This window comes from Rhamphochromis longiceps, linkage group LG19 (genome assembly GCF_057381845.1).
Source record: "Rhamphochromis longiceps isolate RC_006_pf linkage group LG19, R_longiceps_female_GT1.1, whole genome shotgun sequence".
NCBI lineage: Eukaryota > Metazoa > Chordata > Actinopteri > Cichliformes > Cichlidae > Rhamphochromis > Rhamphochromis longiceps.
Window position 1 is genome coordinate 14,350,402 of NC_140575.1, and position 21,948 is coordinate 14,372,349.

General features: G+C 40.3%; 2 protein-coding genes across 6 annotated transcripts in view; both read left to right on the forward strand.

The window, feature by feature from the left end:
• LOC146646411 (protein tyrosine phosphatase type IVA 2-like) overlaps positions 1-3,199 on the forward strand; it is a 10,501-nt gene extending 7,302 nt beyond the window's left edge. For all 3 annotated transcript variants that reach the window (XM_085391852.1, XM_085391853.1, XM_085391854.1), the window contains exons 6-8: positions 932-1,062; positions 1,744-1,818; positions 1,899-3,199. In XM_085391852.1, coding sequence (XP_085247978.1) covers positions 932-1,062; positions 1,744-1,818; positions 1,899-2,010 — 318 coding nt within the window. In that variant the 3' untranslated portion in view covers positions 2,011-3,199. The remainder of the gene's footprint in view (positions 1-931; positions 1,063-1,743; positions 1,819-1,898) is intronic.
• A 3,280-nt stretch (positions 3,200-6,479) lies between these two features.
• Positions 6,480-21,948, forward strand: part of LOC146646412 (apoptosis-stimulating of p53 protein 1-like) — a 56,689-nt gene continuing 41,220 nt past the window's right edge. For 2 of the 3 annotated variants that reach the window (XM_085390495.1, XM_085390498.1), the window contains exon 1: positions 16,991-17,273. In XM_085390495.1, coding sequence (XP_085246621.1) covers positions 17,148-17,273 — 126 coding nt within the window. In that variant the 5' untranslated portion in view covers positions 16,991-17,147. Of the gene's footprint in view, positions 7,047-16,990; positions 17,274-21,948 lie in introns of those variants that run through there. The other variant, XM_085390496.1, reaches the window with a different exon arrangement.

A 21,948-nucleotide genomic window follows, 5' to 3' on the forward strand; every position in this document is an offset into this window, starting at 1 on the left:
AAATGTGGCTAGACCAGTACTGAAAGATATCCTAAAGAACCTGTTCTTTGACACCTAAGCAGCCAGAGCAGACGTACAAACTGCAGATTGTGCAAAGATGGATGTAGCCGTGCTCAACAGCTTTAAAAAATATTACAGTTTCCTAAGTTGGTATAATGTTCTGTTCAGTATGATGTAAAATGTGTGACCGAGGGCATAAACTCATCAGGAAGGTTTTTATTGAGGTGTCAGTGAGTTCAGTCTCTTTTTTTTTTTTTTTTTTTTTTTTTTAAATTCTCCAGCATCTACTGGCCCCTTCTGGCCATACAACAAAGAATGAAAGTGTTAGGCTCTTCTACCTTGGCTTCACTTTTCAGACCCTGTTTATGTTAGTTTACTTTAGTCTTACATCACAGCGTTTACAGCTTTAGCTGGTTTGCAAAGCTCATTCTTAGTTGGGTCTTTAAAGCACAAGAAAATCAATGTGTTATATCTCGCTTACAAGACCCAAGACATACCTGATGATTTCAGGTATATTTGTACAATGTTTGCAGTTCAGTTACCCAAATACTTAAAGTCTTGTGCTGAACACAGTTTCAGAATGTTTTTAAAAAACATAACTAATAGCATAACATTTTGGAATATCTGTAATAAATAATGATAAACAATTTAAATAGAATATTTAAACACAAATTATTTTTTAAAGAGAAAAATCATTTGTGTGTAAATGAATCCAATACAAAAAACCCCACTTGGTCATTTTAGTAGCTAAAGCAGCTTGGTTTTCAGACACAGCACATTATCCTCACATACACTATAGAACTATAATTATAGAAACGTCTCGTGCATTAAGGATGGTCACTAAAATAATTTAGAGGTATTTTAAAAACCTATGAACGCTGACTGGTCTGCAGTAAAACTGAGCTCAAGTTAATGCTTTACTCTTTTTCAGGATTGGCCATTTGATGATGGATCCGCCCCCCCAGACCAGGTGGTCGATGATTGGCTGAGCCTTCTGCAGACAAAGTTTCGAGACGAGCCTGGCTCCTGTGTGGCTGTGCACTGTGTAGCTGGATTGGGACGGTCAGTATGAAGCTGACACGTGATTTATTCTGATGTTTAGTACACAATAATTTTATATACAGCACAATGTGTTGTGCGTGTTTTCAGCTGCGTTTACTCTTCAGGTTTTGTTTGGTTAGTGTGTGTCTGCTTGATCTTTCCTACTTCTAAGCCTTAAACAGACAGCAGCCACTGTGCTCACACTTCAAGATAGTAGTTCCTATTTTGGTAATGAGCATAATATAAACAGTCAGTTTAACACACTTTAAGGATGACTGCAATAAAGTGACAGCTGACAAAAGCATTCATTTTGCTCTCGCTGTGGTAGTTTCAGTTATTTCCCACAAAAAACCTGCCAAGTAAGTCATACAGGTGTCAAATAAATCAGAGCTCTGGAAACCTTTACAACTGGCTGGCTTGTACTTGTGTGTAAGTTGGAGCCTAAATATATGGCAGTGTTTTTTAGCTGCAGGCTGCCCTTGGTGACTCAAAGCTCCAAATTGTCCGTCAGTAGTTGTCTTAGCTGCGAAGGCTACAAGTGTAGGCTCTTAAAAGTTACTGAGTTGAATTCTCTTGGAGGCAAATGATTAAACTAGGAAAATATCACCCCCAACAAATGCAACTGAGTCACCTGTTATAGTCTACCACCAGTCACATACAGGGGTTAAAGTTTAACTAAGGCTTCCTCTTGTTTGTCCTCAGAGCGCCCGTGTTGGTGGCTCTGGCTCTAATTGAATGTGGGATGGAATACGAGGATGCGGTGCACCTAATAAGACAGTAAGCTTTGATTCTGCTGCTCCTCCTTTTCTTGCATTGTATTTCGGAAACCGAGCCTAATGTCTCCTCCATTTTGCCAGGAAGCGCCGTGGAGCTTTAAATGCCAAGCAGCTGCATTACCTGGAGAACTACAAGCCTAAACTGTGTCTGCGCTCCAAAGATGCCAACGGGCAAAGCTGCTGTGTACAGTAGGACTCTTTGCAAAAAGAAAGTGGAGGTTTTAAAGTTTTTATTTCCGTTTCTTTGGTTTCAAACCTCCCCTGAACATGTAGCAAAAACCCACAAATACTTAAACAGAGATTTAAAAGCTTGTTTGTCTGTAATGTAAAAATAAAAAACCCCAATAAGATGTGATGAATAATGCAGCTGGCAGTGTGTTTGACAGTGTTCTATAGTCTGCAGCTTGATATTTGCTCTAAGCTAAATGCTGAATAAATAGAGGCTTGTTGGTTTATTGCACATCAATCCACACAGTGACTGAGAGTGATTTATTTATGAGTCTGTGCTCACTGATCAAATCAATGTCCTGCAACCAGAATGCCAGAAGAATTCAGTTTGAAAACACACAATATTTAAGATGAAAACATATGATGACATGTGTTCTCAGTGTGATGCAAATGTGAGATTATCTACTTTCCTTTTATGTCCCAAATCAGTCATAAGCTTCTGTAGAATAAACTTGTGTTGGCTATAAATATTTGGCGCTGACCTCCATGGAAGTGGACTAACATGTGGAAGAACAGTTGTTAACAAAGGAACATGTAAAGGCTTTGGTAGATTATCCTAGTAACTGACAAGCATTAAGAACATAATTAAAATCGTCCAAATATTCACATTTCTTCCACTGCATCATACACGTTTGTGGGCCAGTAAACAGTATGGGGTATTAATCTACCCGCTAACACTAAAGCGTGGATAATCTGCTCGATGAAAATCTGAGATCCACTCTCGGGTCCATTCAGACGCATTAATGTTCACTATTAGACGTTAGGGGATAAGTTAGCAACACAATCATTCAGATGATTTTAGAGCCAAAGTTCTTCTCATCTCTCTGATCAACAGGATAATCTCCCAAATACTTTATGTGTTCCTGTTGCAACAACCATGTAACGGCACTGTGGAGCCACAGTGGCTGCCACTGCAACATTACTGGCCATAGTTCTCATCCATCTCTGGCTCCACTTAGCTCTTCGGTCAGTGTTTGTAAGATGTATCTGGTCTTTGTGCCATTATTTTCTTATAGATTTTATTTTATTTGTTCCTTCCTGTACCCTGTATCTGTTTGTATCTGTTATTTATTGTTTCTTTGTGAGATGTTTGTCTGATGGATGGGGGAAAAAAAATCTTAGTCTTGGAAAATTAAAGTGTTTAGTAATCTTAACTGTTGGTTTTTGTATGTTTTGATGCAAAATGAGGCAATTTTGGCAGTCCCAGTGTTATTGTGACTTAAGAAAATACATTTTTTAAATTGTCTTTGGTATCAATTGATAAATTTGACAAATATTTAGAGTGATAGCCACATAAAGGAAACTGTAATCAGACCAAATTATCCGGGGGGATGCTGTGGTCCTGATCATTTCAGCCACACGTATTTTTTTTGTTTGTTTTTGGCACAAATATATTTAAGTTTAATTAAATAAACCCTTGATCAAAATGATATGCAGAAAATCCCTGCATTGTACGGGTTTAAAAATTTCAGACGTATTAATAATTTATCCTCACAAAGCTCTGGCCATCTTCCGCATCAGCTCAGCGGTTGGACTGTTACCCATGCCTGATTTCTGTGAACTCGCCATTGCACAAAGCGAGCCGGCCTTCGGCTGTGGTGGTGCTTGTCTGAGTGGAATCGCAGCATCACGTGGACCCTGTGGATGGCTGAAGGTTGATTGGTTTTATTGACTGACCTACAAAAAGAAAAACATGCACAGGAACTGACCTTGAACTGACGAGCTGCAGCTGATTGATAATAATCCACCAACCGTGAGGGCCGATTTATTAGGTACAGTTTACTAGTGACTACTGGGACTTTGACCTTCAGGACTGCCTCAATTCTTCATGCTCCAAATATGCTCTGTGGGACTGAGATTTGGTGACAGTGGGAGCCATTAGAGTACAGTCTTAAGAACTGTACTCTAATGGCTCTGTACTCAGTTGGTATGAACACTCTCAAGTGTGCTCATAAAGTGGGACGTGGGAGGGATCCATGCTTTCATGTTGTTTGTCTTAAACAACATGAAAGCATGGATCCTACAATTTGAACACTGGAGCTGTGGTGGTTCTCGCGTGCCTGGAGCGCTGGGACCCTCTGCTCGCACCGGGGTGGGCGGCCTTTACCAGGGTTGACTGCCTGTCTCCTCTGGGACTACCACTCCATCTGGGACCTCCCTCCTCCTGATGGGATGAGCGCGCAGAGACGTGTGGCCTTGCGTCTTTAGTACTCTTGGGGGCTGCGGATGGCCCAGTTCTCCCGGACCCATCTCTTCCTGCCTCTGGCTCCTGGGGGACGCTATTACAGCTTCCCACCTACATTCCCAAGTATGTTTCATAACAAATACACACTCACACTCTGTCTCTTTCTGTCTCTCACACACACGCACACACTCTGCCTGTCCTAGCTTAGACATTGTCATACTGTGTACCACATATAATGTGGTACAAGAGGAGCCTATAGAGAATTTATAGAGCTAATCTTGGAAAAGCAAAATATGTTTGGCTCAGATCATAATTCTGATTGCAAAAGCTGCCAGACAGGATTTAAAAAACATAAATAAATAAAAATAATTAAGTAATTTTCACTGAGATTTAAAAGAAAAACCACAAGCTGCACTTTGTAAACCTTCAAATGCATTTAAAGCTTTGAACATGAAGGTAATTTCTGTTTACAAGTGATTGACCACATCACAGTAATAACAGGTTTTAGTTGATAAAGGCCTACAGCATGTCAGAGGAAGCATTTCAATGAACTTAGGGCAGTAATTTAGTCGTTTATGACTTTAAAATGAGCATCATGGCTCATTGAGGACATAAATACATACACGGGCAGACAAATCGTCCTTGGCAGCAGAGGACAGCTCTGTGATAATCTGCTGAATTTATGGCAGCTGAGCATCTCTAAGCTCAGTGTAAGCTATATAAACTCTGTGTGCGAGTCCATGGCGTCCTATGTCGTCGTTTTTCCTTCTTCCCGTTTAATTTTGAAAGGGGATGGGAAATTTAAGACGGATCTTGGATTGAAAAAAAATATCTTGCCCAACAATTCTGCTGTTATAAAAAATTACAATTTTGCAAAACTGTAAAGTTTATTCAATATTTTAATTGATGCTGTAAAACTGTTTACCTAAATATTTTTATTTTTTTTGGTTAGGTCTGCAGAATGAGCTTAAAGAATCTCAGCTTTCAGACTTAGCAATTGAGACTCTTTATTCTGTATCCATGTACTCTCTTTCAAAGGACCAGGAAAACTGACTCCCGAGGTGTATAATGGACATGTTATTTCTTACATTAATTAATTAAACAGTCTGGCTTCTCTTCCAAGCGGGGCATCTGGTATTTTGATGTTGAACCGACACCAAAGTGTGATCAAAGGAGAAATGTGAAACCAGCCATCGTTGGGCTGCAGCAACAAGAGCCACCAAGTCAGCGGTTTGACTAAAAGTGGCTACATGTGCACAGAAGATGGCTCTAGTGGATGATCGCAGGATCCTTTCCATGACTGAAAAATCAATAAATAACCCTTTTCAGAGCAACCAAGCTAGAACACTCTTCAGGTGGCAGGCATATCTTGATGCACACCTACTGTGAAGATGAAAGAAAACACAAGCGATTCATCAGCCGCAAGAGCAGAAAAAGAAATGGAGCCAGAAGTTCTTTTAATGGTTGAAAATCAGATTAAGATGAAATCAGAGAGAAGAAATTAAATAAAAGGCCAAAAGATCTGAAGCCTACATCACTTTCTGTCAGACAGGCATGGTTTCTGGGTCTACATGTCAACTGAATCCTGATTGGTTCATTTTAAATCCAGGTTTCTGCCATATTTCTGCTCTCAGCTAGAAAACTTTACGCTATATGCCATAGTACATATATCTGCAAATTTACTCGTATAGTTCCATCTCAGACTCAACTTTGAAGTGTTGAGCCCATCACACATTTTATAGCGTAAACATGAAGAAGTAAATAATTTTGTTTTGACTAATAAAGCAGAGACATTGTAAGAAAGAGATAAACCTTTTAAAGGCTTATTTTATGGCAGAAACCTAGAATACCTAAGCTTAAAACAAAAAATTTAATTTGACTGGTGGTTCTTTACATGCAGTTTTAATGTTCTGGTGATCACTAAAATTAAAGTTAGAAAATACTTTACAATACCTTCCCAAACAAGCGTTTCTTATAATGATGACACTGGCTTTGAGAAGTATTTTTACTTCAGTTCAAGTTAAAGCTCAGCTAAACCAGCTATAACAGTATTTTACGGTTTAATGTGAGTACTTTTAAGTACCACAGTGCTTCATTCAGCACTGTACGTTCAGTGGAAATACAGGCACTGAAAAGTCCGAGTCACCGTGAATATACCTCCACATATTCTGCGTAGTTAGGCGAGTTTGCAGGAACAAGGCAGAAGGCACTCTGTAGTGTGAAACTTTTTTTGTTGCTCATGAGGCCGACAGAGGGCGCTCGCACTCAGAAATCAGATGAATTAACGCAAAATGATATGAAGCTTTACTTTAACGATTGTTCAGCCACCGATTTTTACTACAGGACTACTAGAAGAGGAGGAAGAGGAGGAGGAGAGCAGGGGTCAGATGGGAGGGATGATCAAGACGGCGACCCAGTTCACCCCGCAAACCAAACCGGACGACCGCCCACAGCTGATCAAAGGATGCAATTAGTGAGATTTTAAGGGTGATTCAAGTTTATAAAAACATCCAGCTGCATTTCCCCCTGGAGAGAGAGAGAGAGAGAGAGAGAGGGAGGAAGGAAGGAAGGAAGGAAGAGGGAGGGACTGAGGAGTAGAGAGGAGCTGGAGTTTTAGGTTTCCCAAGCATCTGGATGTCTGGCAGGGAGAGACGAAAAAAGGAAAAGGGCTCGGATTTATGGAAAACTGTCCCGAAGCAAAGGTAAAAGGCAGAAAAAGCACGCGCAGAGGGGAGAGAAGAGGAAAATAAGGAGGAGAAAGTTGTTTTTCCAGCGGGACGGGTGCAGCATCGCAGCGAGCAGCAGGAATGTTACCGGTGAGTTTTCATTCATGAAAGGTTCCAGGAGTTTATGGATATGCAACTTCTGAACTGAAGAGTCGAGCTGAGGCAGCAGCCTGGAGCTTACAGCTTCAAACACACGTCAGACCCTTAGAAATAAGCTCATTTCACTCCTGCAATCTATGTCTGGATGAGGGTATAGTTTGTTTCAGTTCATTTATTAATTAAACATTTTTTAAACGTACTGTGTGCATTAATTTAAATGTGCCAAACCTCAATATAAATGCATGCTGAGCTTTCACTTGCTTGTGCAAGTGCAACTACTGATAGGCAGGATAAGGATAAGATAAGATAGGCTGGGATTGAATTTATTTATTCTAAAAGTTTGGAATTTCCTGTAACACAGCTGCCAAAATATTAAATACCGGTACTACTTCTAACAAAATAGTTGAAATAAGGCACTAATAGGTCATTAAGGTATTGATACCTAATAGAAAAAAAGAAATCAGATTCAGTGGGTTAAAGGCTAAAAAAATAAAAAATAAAAAATAATAAAAATATATAAATAAATATATATATTAAATAATAAATATATAAAGCTATGTAAAAAGTTTTATTTCAATGCAACAAAGTGGCTCAATAGTTGGACTCAATAAAACTGTAGTTTTCTAATACATGAGAAGCTCAGCATGTAAAGTGCTGTGACAGTCCAATTTTTACCCTTGTTTTCCACTTAACTGTTTAATTTTCAAGAGCGGCACGAACTTGGAAACCAACGCACAGTTTAGGAAACGCTTTGAGCACTTCCCATGTCATCTCCAGGAATGTTAGCGGTGAATTTTCATTCAGAGACAAGGAAACAAAGAAATAACTAAACTGCTCAGCACTTCTCACATTCCTTCAACTTTAGTGAGTGCACGTCACACAACAGCCAATCATCAGCCAGAACCAACAAGACAGCTGATTATGTGACTGTATCCTGATATTTTTCACCATGTTTTTTTCCTAATATTTAAACATTCGTTTGGAATTGTGGGAAACATTTTTACACCAGACTTCATTTAGTCTGTTTGAGCCAGATGACTGCAAAGTGACTCAGTGCAATACTTCATGTAATTTTAGATTTTCTTCCCATCTCTGAGGGGGTCTAAGGGCACATCTTTCACCATCTTACAATGCTGTGATTGCAGCCATTTCCCAACTCTGTGAATGGAACTCACGGCCATTTATTAATGGTCACGACAGGATTAACAAATATGAAACTGAGATCGTGGTGCAACTGTACTGTTGCAACATCAGATGATGTTGAGGAAGTCATTGAAGACGTTTTTGACACTAAAAACTTTCCAACCAGATGAACAGAATCAAGTTTCTGTGACTTGGAGGAAAAATGGACATGACGACAAAATAAACTGTGGTTCACTGGTTTTGTGCTGAGATTTTCCACAGTTGTCCCAAATTACCTCCTATCAGTGTCTTCCTATTGGTGTCTAAGCAAAAGTCTTTTAACCATTTATAAAGCATTAACTACATCTCATTAACCCTTTATGAACAGCCTTATCATAATGTGGGTTATGCAGCAGACGCTGGAGGTTCTCTGTATGTACACACAGGAAATATCTGCAGTCGAGCGCAGAGTGCCTGAAGTGTTTTTGTACTGCCAGGTCCATTTGTGCTGGTTTTTGGTTAGGTGCCTGAAGCGGGGTCTGTGTTTAGCACCAGCTTGACACATTTTCACATTTTGTTCTAGAACATATAATCCCTGAAAAGATAAAAAAGTGCATTTTGGAACGGGTAGGTGCTTTACAGAGGGCGTGTGCTAACGAGGGGCATAATATTAGAGTCTTCTCATCATCCTGCTCTTTTCTGGTCCACTGATAGCGTTGCACTTCTTGCATTTGCATTTATATTTGCACTTCAAACATCACGACAGTGGCACAAGCCGTTAGCCAATGAGATCCACCCTTTGCTTTTGGTATCAGCTTTCAAAACACCAAGATAGTGATGGCGAAAACAGCCATCTTGAGGCTTGAAAATGAGACTTCACAAACTTAATGGGTGATGTGACAGTAGCCACCTCCATTCACTGTCTATAAAAAGCATCATCTGCTTCATCTACTTTGCTGAAGGTCCTGACCAATGTTATGTTTCCATTCACACAGTAGAGTTAATGTATATATATGTTTGCGTTCGTGCTTGTGTTGATCTGCATCTTTTAGAGAAAAAGTCTCAAATTACCAACCCTGAAATCGGTGGACATTAGTATTCCTGTTTCCCTTCCGTCCTTCCTCCCTCTATTCCCGTTTCTCTTTATCTCTCTCTCTCCCACATGACACATGGCAGAAAACACTACACCTCTTTGTGGCTGCTGTCAGCTCCAGACAATACTCTGAAGATATACAGAAGTGTTTACTCTATAGAGCGAGGCAGAGAAAGAGAGTCATAGAAGCCTGCTACTTTGACTTTTGACCTCACCCTGAATTTCCAGTCCTCCACCTCGGTTCAGGCACTTTCTCTAACCTTTGATCCAAAGTACACCATCTCCTAGCTTGTTCTGGAAACCAGCCACTGTTCACTGTATTGTTTTGACAATTAAAGCTCTTTTGCCCTCGTGTCTCCAAACAGGGGCAGCTCACAAGACTGACACAACAAATTCAAAACAGAGCATGATATCATCTGGCAACTTCTTCTGAAATGTTGAGCAGCCGGCACATATTTTCCTGGGTACAGAGCCGGCAGCACTGCCGTCAGTATCTTCTTTTTCCACGAATAGCGAAGCTACAGAAATATTACAAACGCCGTACAATCTCTCATTTACTTTATTTTATGTTGAACTTCATGAAAAATTTTGCATCTTCCTCAGAATTTTTATTCAAAGCTTTAGCACAGAAAACCTATACTCTTACCTTAAAAGACTCATTTACAGCGCCATATTTTTGCTCAAATGCTGCTACTAGAGTAGCTTTGCATGATTCAGACTCATATATTGACATAGTAACCATTGGCGCTTTTGTTTACCTTATAATATGAAATTGAAAGGACAGAGTATAAGAAAAAGCTCAATAGCTTCCCCTTAAAAACATGTCTTTACTTAAAATGTAATGGTAAATACAGAGGGGGCGTGCCATGTTGTAGGCGTGCCATGTTGGTGACAGAAGTTACATGTAAACGTCACGGAGCAGAGTCATTTCTATTGGTTTAGGACGTTTATGTTAGAATTTAACTCAAAGTGCTGCTGGATCTAAGTTAAGTGTCAGAGACACACCTGAAATGCTCTAGGCTCTAAATATTATTTTATCTTTATTCGTGTATTTTTACCAGTAGCAAATTTAGCATTGTCCGTCGCTAATGTCTGTAATACATCACGTCTGGATTGGAAAAAACAACATTTTAAGCTTGGTGAAAATATTTGTAAATGGATCAAGTGGCTTTTTGCTTTGGAGTATTTCTTTATTTTAGTCAAATAACTGTGGTATTTTGTGAAAAGTTGTTATGCATAGACTTTGTAGAAAAAGAAAGACTAAAGAAAGTCCATGAAAATAAATGATTTATTAATACAGCAGCAGTGTATTGCCCCCCAAGTGTGAGAATTGTTTTGCTTCTCATTGAGCTGGTAGCTCATGTTTTACTCAATGCACACAGTCCCTATAGAGACGGTACTGACTGTTCTGTGGGTGTGTGGGTGAGGGGGTGTGGATAGTGAGAGTAGGGTGGCTGAAACACAAATCACCTTCAGCTGTCACTGTGGCCTACTCCCCCCCCCCCCCCCACACACACACACACACATACACAGAGGCCAAGATCTGGCAGTAGGGAGGCTGGTGTGACTCTGGGATTGTTTTTTGTTTTTTAATTTTTTGTTTTGTTATTTGTTGTTTATGCTCCTTGCTTTTTTTTTTATTCAGAAGCTTTATTCATTTAAGCGCAACACACCTTTAATAACCAGAGGAAACATTTTTGGATGCAATGAAACCAAGCAGCAACCTCCAGAGCTAAAGAACAGTCTGAGTTAAAATGCCAAAACATGCAGTTCCTGTAGTGGCCACTTGAGGCTGGCTCCAGAGTGAGTCCCCCACCCGAATTTACATATTTAACCCATATCAAGCACATTTACAGGTGGTACCACAAATGGTTTTGGCCTTTACAGACAGGTTAATCCTATCCATAAAGGCACCTTCTTAATATCACTCCTTCACCTAGATAATTGCCTTAGAGGCGTGGCCACATTCATTGACAGGCAGCTGGAGCCGATTAGCAATTTCTTGTTTTCATCTTCACTACTTTGAATCCTAAAACTGGACTTTCTCACTATATTTATGGTGTTAGTGTCTTTAAAATCATTTTTGAATTGAATTATCTGTGTGCTTCAGTTTTAGTGAGTGAAATCCTAGCATTGTATTAATCCTCTACCTAAGTTACCCAGACAGTTTATGAATGCTTGCGTTAGTCGATAAATTAACACTCCAGCCATTCGTCCATATCAGGTAACTTCTGGCTAAAAAGAACAAAGGAAACCCACCACGATGCTCCATGGAGCTTCTTTTATCTGGTCTGTGGTTAAAATCTCCAACTTTACAACAAAAGTGTTTTATCTGCAGAGGTTATAGCCTCTGCAGATAGTTTCCTACCTGTCTAAAAAGTCTACAGGTGGCTGAAGGACACCATAAACTGTATGATAGACAGACATCACACCATCACTTCACTGTGTATTGATGTTGTGGTTCTAAGAGTTGAGAGATTTGAGTGTGCAGTGTTCTCAGCTTTTCAAATTGTGACTTTGTTATCAAAGTCACTATGTATCCAAACAGAAATCACTTTTTTAAGCAGAAGAGTCGCCCCCTGTTGGCCTTTAAAGAGAATACAGACGTGGAAGCTACTTCCATCTTTACATCATCTGTTTACATGGTTTCATTCACCTGGATATTGGATTTAAGGGCGTGGTGTCCTGACACAGGCAGCTGTAGCTAATTGCTGTCTGTTAGATTTCACGTTGCTAATGGAAGCCACTGAACTAGATCTCTACGTCTGTTTTGTGCTCTGGGTACCTTTTGGAGCATTTTTAACGGTTTGCTTAATTGTATTTTTGAGTTAGCTTAAAATATGTCATCAGTCTGCCCTCAGTGAGCACTGCTCCATATCTCCTAGTTAAAGCTTTAAATCCCTCCAGTTTAACAGCAGGTGTTCCTTGAAGCTGCCTCTCTGGAGGGGCCGAGCTATTTTCTATTCAGTGTGCAACACTTTCCAAATTTTCTCCCCACCCACGTTGGCTGATTTATCCTTTCATGATTCATGATTAACAAGTAAACGCACTGTCGTTTGAAATATCACAGAAATTTAATTTAAGTTGTGTGGGCTGCTGCAACCAGCTGCTCTCAGATCTTCTTCCTGATTTAATTTAAGCTCCTAGACCAGAAAGATCTAAGGTGGAGGCAACAGTGTAAGAGCAGAAGCAGTCGCAGGACATGCAGAAAAAAAAGTGGAAAATGGTGCAAAACTTTGAAGAAAGGAACCACCTGCAAACCATTTCACTCCCCGGAGAACTTCTCTCCATGAACGACTGGTAGAGCAGATATAGGAACACTACAGTCCCACATCCCCAACACAGTCTATCATCATTCAAAACAGCAATGCAACAGCAGCCCAAACATCATCCAGTCACATTGGTTACATAATTCACAGGAAAATGACACACTTCCTGACACGGCCATTATGCTTGGTTATACAACTAATGCGGTGAAAGACAGACTCACAGTCTGTAAATACAAGGCCGTCTTTGTAGAAACTTTATATGTCGTAGGCATTCTGAACCATCGAGGCCTAGATTCAAATGAAATATGAACTTTCAGCTTCTTTGAAAAAGATGATGAGGAGGATTACATGGACTGTGGACCAGGCTATTTCTTGGTTGTTGGCATGCAAAGAAGTCATGCTCCCTCACCACCAGTCGCTTGGTCATAGACTGATGGCCCCAAAGCTAAATCAGCTGCAGTGTGAGGTCTGTTTTATTGTCTCAAGTGGTGGATTCCAAGTTTGATTAAATATCCCCAAAGTGAGTTTGATCCTTTAGAGATTTTATAGGGAAGAGAGGCTGGATTTCAAGTAACTCGGAATCCTATTCACGATTAATGGGGAGGGGAGCATGAGGTGGAGCGATGGATTAGTGTGGAAATGCAGGCATTTAACTGGCCTGCTGTGGTGAAGAGAGAGCTGAGCTGGAAGGTGACGATTTCTTCTTAGCAGTCCACTCTTAGCAGTTTCCTCTGAGATCAGCCTTAGACACTGGGTCAAGAACATCTGGTGGGATTAGAGCCACTGCTCCATATTGAAAGGAGCTGAGGTAGCATGTACATGCCTCCTGGGTGCGTACTATCTGTGCATACACGTCTGGGAGGACACCCCTGGGTAGACCCAGAACCTGCTGAAAAGATTATATATCTCATCTGTCCTGAGAAAGCCTTGGGATTCCCCGAGGAGGAACTGAAAAGCATTGCTGCAACCCCAACCTGACTTTGGTTAACTGAAAGGTAACGGAGGATGGAATTCCCTTTTTTGGGTTATTATTATCCTAGTATGATGAATTTTACTTTTTCCTCATTATTTTAAACAAAGAAATAATGAAGTTTGTAACTTTCTTGTTTGTTTTAAAGAAACACATTGGTACATTAGATCATCTAGAGGCTGAAATAAAGGTGAACCTGTGGCTGGATGTACGTACGTTCATAAAATTATTTAAACAAACATACTAAAATATTCTGATATTTACACACTCAGTCATGCAGTACTTGCAAACAGACACAAGTTAGTTTACACGGTATTAGCTCACTGAATGATTGTAGCTGTTTAAGAACTTAATGTAAGCACTTGTCCTTCTAGTGGACAGCTGGTGACAGCTGATAAACATGCCTCAGTGGTTTCTCATATGCCTTAGTGTGACGTGCAAACATGCACACTGCAGTCAGCGTACTTCCTGTAGAGCTGTAATGGACGAATGGTTGGAAAAGTGGGTGTGAGAGAGCCTGGTTGTCTCTGTTCTGTGCCTGTATTGTATGTTGTAGGTGGTTGTACATCACTGTCCTCTTTAGGAACTTGGACAAACATTTTGTGTATTAAATCCAAACTCATAGTAGATGTTCGTTGGTCTGAAGGCCCTGATAATACACGTGGCAGTTGCAGACTGCTATCATTTATAAGAAAAACACTGCCTGCTATGTGATTAAAAGTTAATCTTTCCACTTATCTATTAATGACACGTGTGACTGATGAAACGTCTTAATGATGCTCTTCACTTGAATTCGAGTATCTCTGAATATAACTCTTTAATCAAGAAAAGTCCTTCTCACTCATCACTGTCTGGCTCAAGTGTCTTCAGGCAGCAGCTGCAAAGGATTGTGGGGCATAAATATCAGTCAGAGTCACATGATAAATAATCTGTGTTGAAGATTTCTGATTACGCGTGTGCAAGAACAGGAGGAACAGTAGATTTAGTCACAGTGCATGTTAATGTAACGTCTCTTTTCTACTGAACTGTGTACTGATTTTCTGCCAATAGCTGCCGCAGAGACAGAGGGTATCTGTGTGTGTTTGAGCACATGCACCCAACATGTGACCTTGTGTGACAGGAACAGAGAGCGAGGGGTGAAGCTCTTCTGCCAGTGTACCTTCTGTGTCCTATCTGTGTGTGTGTGTGTGTGTGTGTGTGTGTCAGTGCAGTCATGCTGCAGCATATCAGTGCAGCCTCTCTAATCTCTGCCCTCCAGCTTTACCACTGCTGCTGCTGGACAGCTTCAATCCACACCACAGCTCAAATAATACAGATACGCTCATATTTCTGCAGATTTGTAGTTTATTAGGTGGTGGTGTGGTTTCATTGTTATATTTAGGTGTTTCTCTTAAGTTGAGGTTTTTTAAAAATTTCACTTTGCAGTAATTGTTCAACAAACATTAAACTGACTGCCCGCTTTATTAGTTACACCTTGCTATAACCAACGTTTACCTCCTTTTTGCCTTAGAGCCGCCTTAATTCTTCATGGCATGGATTCAACAAGGTGATAGGATCACACAGCTGCTGCAGATGAATTAGCCACACATCCATGATCTATGATTTACACGTGTTCAAGATAATTTGAGCTTTGTGAAATGGCGTGTTTTCCTAGATAACCTAGCACCAGGATAACTGTGGCCATAAAGGGATTACGGTAACATGGCCAGCAACAGTACTCTGGTAAGCAGTGGAGTCTAAATGACGCTCAGTTGGTACCAAGGGGACCAAAGTCTGTCAAAAATATCATGCCATTACCACACCACCAATCTGAACAGCTGATACAAAGCAGTATAGAGCCATGCTTTCAAGTCATTTATGACAAATTTTGAAAATTATCCAATTGTTGGAGCAGAAATCAAGACTGAAACAACCAGGCAGTCTTTATGGTAAAATTTGTAGCCCCAGTTTCCAGTTCTTGGCTGAGAGGAACTGCACCCTGTGTGCTCTTCTGCTTCTGCATTCAGATATACTCTCATGCATACCTTGGCTATACTAAGTTATTTCAGTTACTGTTCTCTTCTTCTCAGCCTGAAGTATTCTGGTCTTTTTCTCCCGACTCTGGCATTAACAAGGCATTTTCAACCAGAGAACTGCCGCTCACTGATAGTTTCTCTTTTTCAGACCATTCTCACCCTAGAGAGGGTTGTGCAGGAAAATCCAGGCAGATCAGCAGTTTCTGAAATCCTCAGATCAGCCTGTCTGTCACCCCTAAACGTGACACACTTAAAGTCACTTAAATCACCTTTCTTCCCCATTCTGATGCTCTGTTTGACCATCAGCAGGTCATCTTGACCATGTCTACATCCCTAAATGCACTGGGCTGTTGCCACGTGATAGTTTTTTTTGACACGTGAATCACAATTGACAAAACTTGGAAGAGCTATTAGCTATATGCTTGGAAGGGCTAATAGCAGAGTGTTACGAGAGAGGGTTAACTCACAGAGTTGAGCTTTTTGTTCTTTTATAACCAGTTAGCTGAAAAGTACAGTGAGTGATAGACTTTATGCTTCCCTAATACGCAATAATTTACTCATTAGACATAAGAATTACTGCAATTACAGCAATTAAGTCAAATTGAAAGCTCATAAATGAGAAATTTATAACGTGGAACAAAGTCACATAGTGACCTCATCCTTTCCTCATCTTCTGATTTGCTCTGCTTCTGTGTGCATGATTTAAAAAACAAAAGGTTTGATCACATTGTCCTAAATAGAAAACATGTCATTCATAGTGCAACACCTGAGGTTATAAAATTCAGCTGTAGTTTTAATTCATCTAAAACAAAACTATCTGTGATGCAGCTGTACCAAATACCATCGTCTCGATGTCTCGAGTCCTCCCCGCTCGTACTTTGCTCCCCTCCTCCACCTGCATCCACGATGAGAGGGACAAGAATCAGGGATGGTCTTTGTTGTCTGTGTTCCTTCTTGGCTCCATCATCTATGTTCCTGTGCTTCCTGTCCTCTGCATCTAGCTACTTGATTTGTTTTTTTGTTACTTTTGTTTTAACATCATCTTTATATGACTGTGGTTAACAGATGTTCTTTAAAATAAAGCTCTGTTTTGTTTCCGTCAGGTCGAGTTGTATTTAAACCAACTGCAGCCTTTCACAGCAGCTGGAAGTTGGTTTACTTTTATCATGAAGAACTAAACTTTTACCTAAAACTGAATGGTGACAAGCGTCCGAGTTTTACAGTCAAACCTTTGACTCAGTCACCGACAAAAAAATAGAACCGCCCCCGTCATGCCAGATGTATGATGAACATATAACAATATCAGCTCACGGTCTACTCCCAACAACAGACACGAACAGAGTCTGGCCTTTCCTTTCTTATGGCTCATCTTCCTCACCCCCTCTCCTTATATTTACTGAAAGCCGACTCCCTTCCCTCCTCCCTCACTGACACCCTCTCTCACATTTGTATTCCCTGCTCCACGTACATTTGAAAGACTCTCACCTACAGACACACTCCCTTCTCTGTCTGACACCATCAATTATATATCTCACTCTCGCTCTCAAACACACACATGCACGCACACACACACACACACGTGTACACACGCTGGTGTGTGTGCTTCTGCTCAGTGATTTTCCAATGAGGCGTTTTTGGGGGCTGGTTTTGGAGCGGCTGGTGTTTCTGTCTGAAAACTTCAAACTGAGTAATTGCAGGAAACAGAAGAAGAAGAAGCAGCAGCTCCAAACCAGGAAAAGCAAACAGTGGGTGAGTGAGAGAAGAGCTCTACTTTGCTTTTTCATATATGTTCTTCTCAGTCTAACATGATGAAGTTAGTTGTGTGAGTTTTATTTAGTTTTTGCTAGGAAAGGTCTGGACGGAGTTTTCTGTACTTGAGTTTTGGGCCCTGATAGAGGCTAACGTGTTGTTTTAAAATGACTAATAAAACGAGCATTGATTGTTTCCTGCAGACACTAACACGGGCTGTTTGTCACCCTGGCTCACTCTTCCTCTATCTGACTTTCTGTTTTTTCCTTCTCTAATGCTGAAAATAGCCCGAGTCACTCCATTCAGCCCCACAGGCATTTCAGGAACTACAGCTCAATCTGGCTCTGTGTGTCTCAGTCACTGATAGCCAGGAAGGAACTGTCATTACTGTGAGGTCATTATGTTCACATGATCAGTGAGCACTAGTACAAGTGATTTTACTGATCCTAACATGCTGTCACGGTGCTTTTGAGTTTCAGATTCTTGATGAACATTTTTTTAGTTTGGGTTTATGTTATTATTCTAACGGTGAGTTCTGTTACTAAAGCTTTTATTCCTGATCTTTACATTGTGGTTTTCCTAGTAAGTTCTGGTCCCCGTGAACTTTATTATTATTCAAAGGTTGACTGTCAGTTCTTTTGGTTTCAGGCTGACTCTGCTTTAAATGCTTGCTGACATTAGGAAAGTCACTAAAGGTCTGTTAACTTTAGAGGTCTGCATGTGCACAAAGTATAGAGTTAAAGTTAGGACATAAATGTGCTGCTGCAAAATAGAAAATTGGAATTTCTGGTTTGTGATCTTTTGCTTTGTGTCACTGATACACATTTACCTGTAACTTCATTGGGTACACCTTGCTTGTACTGAGTTGGACCGGCTCCTTTTTTTTCTTCCAAGCTTTCCTAATTCTCTGTGGCATAGATTCAACAAGGTGCCAGAAAAATTCCACAAAGATTAATCTCCATGTTAACAAGATTGACAGACAGACAGATAGATGGTGCATCATCCTGCTGAAGCTCTGTGGTCATACAGGGATGGACATGGTCAGCAACAGGTGCCCAAATTGTGCTTGTAGCCATGCTACCAAATGGTGAATCTACAATCCAATACAGCGCTATTATTATAACATGGCTGTAGGTATGATATATGGTACCTGGGACTTTCCGCCATTTTTTAGAAATGAAGAAGCCTCTTACATGGGAGGTGAAACGATATCATGAAACTTAGATATTTCTTAACAAAGTGGCTCACAAAATCTTTTTTTCTTTTCATGCTTCAGTTTGACACCATAATAAGGTTTTCAGTTCCAGGTAAACTGTAAAAGAAGACTGTAGTTTGGATGCAGGAGTTATGTGAGGACAGTATGTTAGACAGAGCTGGGACAGAATTTGGAGGTAAAAAGCTTTCTATTGTACGCGTCAGCTCGTGTTTTTATGCAGTGTTCATAATAACCCAGAAGAAGCTTTTGGAAAGTTTAATGCAGGACGACATCAGCGAAGTGCAAAACAGTGTTTGTTTTCTTCTCAGACATCGTGTCCAAGCCTTTAGGTTTAACGCAGCTGGTTAACATGGCAGCCTGTGAGGGATCCGAGAGCTCAGCTTTACCTTCATGCGATTGAACTGCTTCAGCAAATAAACTGATTTATTTATTTAAAGGATGAATTTGAGATCTCCTTTAATTGTTATGGTTTGAAATAATTTTGATACAAAATACAAATCATACAACTTACTTGCTTAGACCAGCCTGATCTGATTGTTTAACAGAAAATACAGTTTCATTTAAACCTTTAAATTATGCTTGAGTGAATCGTGTATTGCAGGATGCTAGCACCATAGATGAGCTGGAGGAAGCTCACCTACAGTATTTTACTGTTTTTACATTATGGCTTTGATTTTTATTCTTTGCTGTAGACTTGGTTCCCTCAGTGTTTTCCTCTCTGTTCCTCACTCTGTCTTTGGTCTTTGTATTTTGGCTTCTTTGCATCCCTTCTCAGGAAAGTCTGAGTTCAGATGAGCAACAGTGAGGTTTTAGTTCCAGAAAGGCTCATCAATCAATTCATCTTCTCTTTGTCTTTTATCAAAGCATCTGTTATGTTCCTGTCTGTGTTTGCTGCTTTGTTCCTGTTTGATTTTTCTGCATATTCAGTGTTCTTTTGATTCTGGTTCTGGTTGGACTTTTGTATTTGAGACTTTTGATCAGCCACAATAAAGGCCTGCCTCATTTTTTATAATGTTTGTGTTGTATCACTCGGCACGGTCCCTCATTTGACTTTCCTTTGTACATCAAGACTGTAGATTTGTAATAATTGAAACAATTTCTCGAGACACGCTTAAAATATTTAGATTACTAAAAGATCTGAAAGATATAACTGTTAATATGAGACGCCTGATTAATTACCAATAAATGACATTAAAACCAAAGGCCATGCTGGGAAATAAATGATCCCTCACAGGCCAAAGTTTTAGGAGAAACAGATTGTCTCACACCACGAACTTTCCAGTTTCACAATTAAAAACATTACAGGGCCACATGTAAATAAATAAGTGATCACACTCAGTCACTCGAAGGTCAAAATACAAGAAAATGTGCTGCAGACAGTGTTTCAAATACAGCATTTATTATTAGTGAAATTCACCGACAGCGTGTTTGCACTGCATTCGTCTTTGTCTGCTTTGTGTAGTCTTTTTTTATTAAATCACTTAAAGGAGAAAAGCACACTGGATGATTTGATGTTCTTTTATTGCAGCCGGCACCCCGTGAGTGTAACAAATGATGTTTCTGACCATGTGAAAAACATAACAGCGCTTCTGAGGCCACGATTAGCCTACTTTGAACGATTTGTGGACGAGTAAAACCCCTGGTGTGTTTGCAGGGTTTAGGAGTTTACTCGTGGGTGTATGTGTGTGTGTCTAATCCAAGCTTTAGAGCCCGTGTCTCTGCTCTGTCCATCTGCATGCAGCCAGAGATTACTTGACATGATCTGGGACAGGTATATAGAATACTGAGGATTAGTGTACAGAGTATACTTTGAGTGTGTGCATACTGTAGTATCTGCACAGGAAGACTGTGTGTGTTTGTGTGTGTGCGTGAGAGAAAAAGAAAAAGCAACACTGAGATTAAAAAGTGTATATGTATCTGTGAGCGCTGTGGTGTGTCGATGCACTCCTATCCCAGATTACCCTAAATTTATCTTTCGACTGCCGGCTGACTATCTGGCGTGACATCACCAGTGACATCACTGACGATAACACAGGATGTCCTTTTCTGATTGACATTTTAATCTTTTGGCTGCAGAATATACAGGATTTGATAACAAAATTATTGAGAGGGGATCAGTACTCCGCAGATCACCTTTAAAATCATAAATTTCTTTTTCTATTTATGTTAACAGAAATAAACGGACACTAAAATGAGAGTGAGCCCACGGTTCTCAGCTGGAACAAAGTGGAGTGCCCACCCTGGTTGGAGTTCAAGTGATCTGGAGTCTTGTTGATTGGTGACCTGGGGAGGAAGTGGCAGATTGGTGCAGCAGTAGTAAAGATGATCTTGCCCTCACCTATCCACAAGTTTTAGGTCGTGACCAGAAGAATGAGATCATGGATACAAGCAGCAGAAATAAGCTTTTTCCAGGGAAAGTCTGGGTTCTCCCTTAGAGATAGGGTGAGGTGCTCAATCATTCTGGAGGGGCTCAGAGTAGAGCTGCTATTCCACATTAAAAAGAGCCCGTTGAGGTCATTCATCTGACCCGATGTCTCCTAAGCGAGGTGTTTCAGGCAGGTCCCAATTGGTGGAGACCCACAGGCAAAGATGGAGGAGATACCTCTTCTTTGACTGCTGCCCCAGCGACGCAGACCCGGATAAGCAGGATTGATGGATGGATGGATTAGGCTGGGTTTGCCATTGTCATAGAGAGAATTGGCCGTGTGTGTTACTCTGTGTACAACCAGTTATGTGTCACAACTAATAGAGTAGGACAAGATTCGAAAACAAATTAAAGAGTCAGTCTTTACTGGGCCAAAAAGTAAAGAGGACGTCCATAAAAATCAGACAAGCAAACCCAACAAAGAGTATTCAGAGGCAAACACCAGAAAACAGAATTATAACACTAAAAAAAACTTCACATGGAGTACAAAGAGAATCTGCCACTGAAAGAGGGGAAGACGCACATTAAACTCACATTAAAAATGAAAGAAAAGAAACGCCAAAATAAAACAAGAAAAAGACAACAAAGAAAAACAGTAACTCAGGATTCAAAGTGAGACCTCACAATATTGATTTTGTGAGGTTATTAAGCTGAGATCAGTGTTGTGATGACATGGATGAAGGACTATATCATGCTTTTGTTGGACAAAATCTGCCCCTGCTCCTTGGTCACCTTCATATCGCCCAACATTAACATGTGTTGTTTTTTTAATACATTACTTTTGTATTAAATTTATTTTTCACTTGAATATCACAGCTGACTCACCTGTTGTCTGCACATAATGAAATCCAGCTGCAGAGGTGGTCTTGACTTCATACTGGGATTTTTAGCTTTGAATGTAATCATCGCTACCAGCCACAATAACTCCTTCAAAATAAGAGTTTAAATATGGCTGATAAATTAGTTATTTAATCAGCATTTGGAGATTGGTGATCTGATTCCAGCCAGTGAGTCATAGGAAACAATCTTACTGA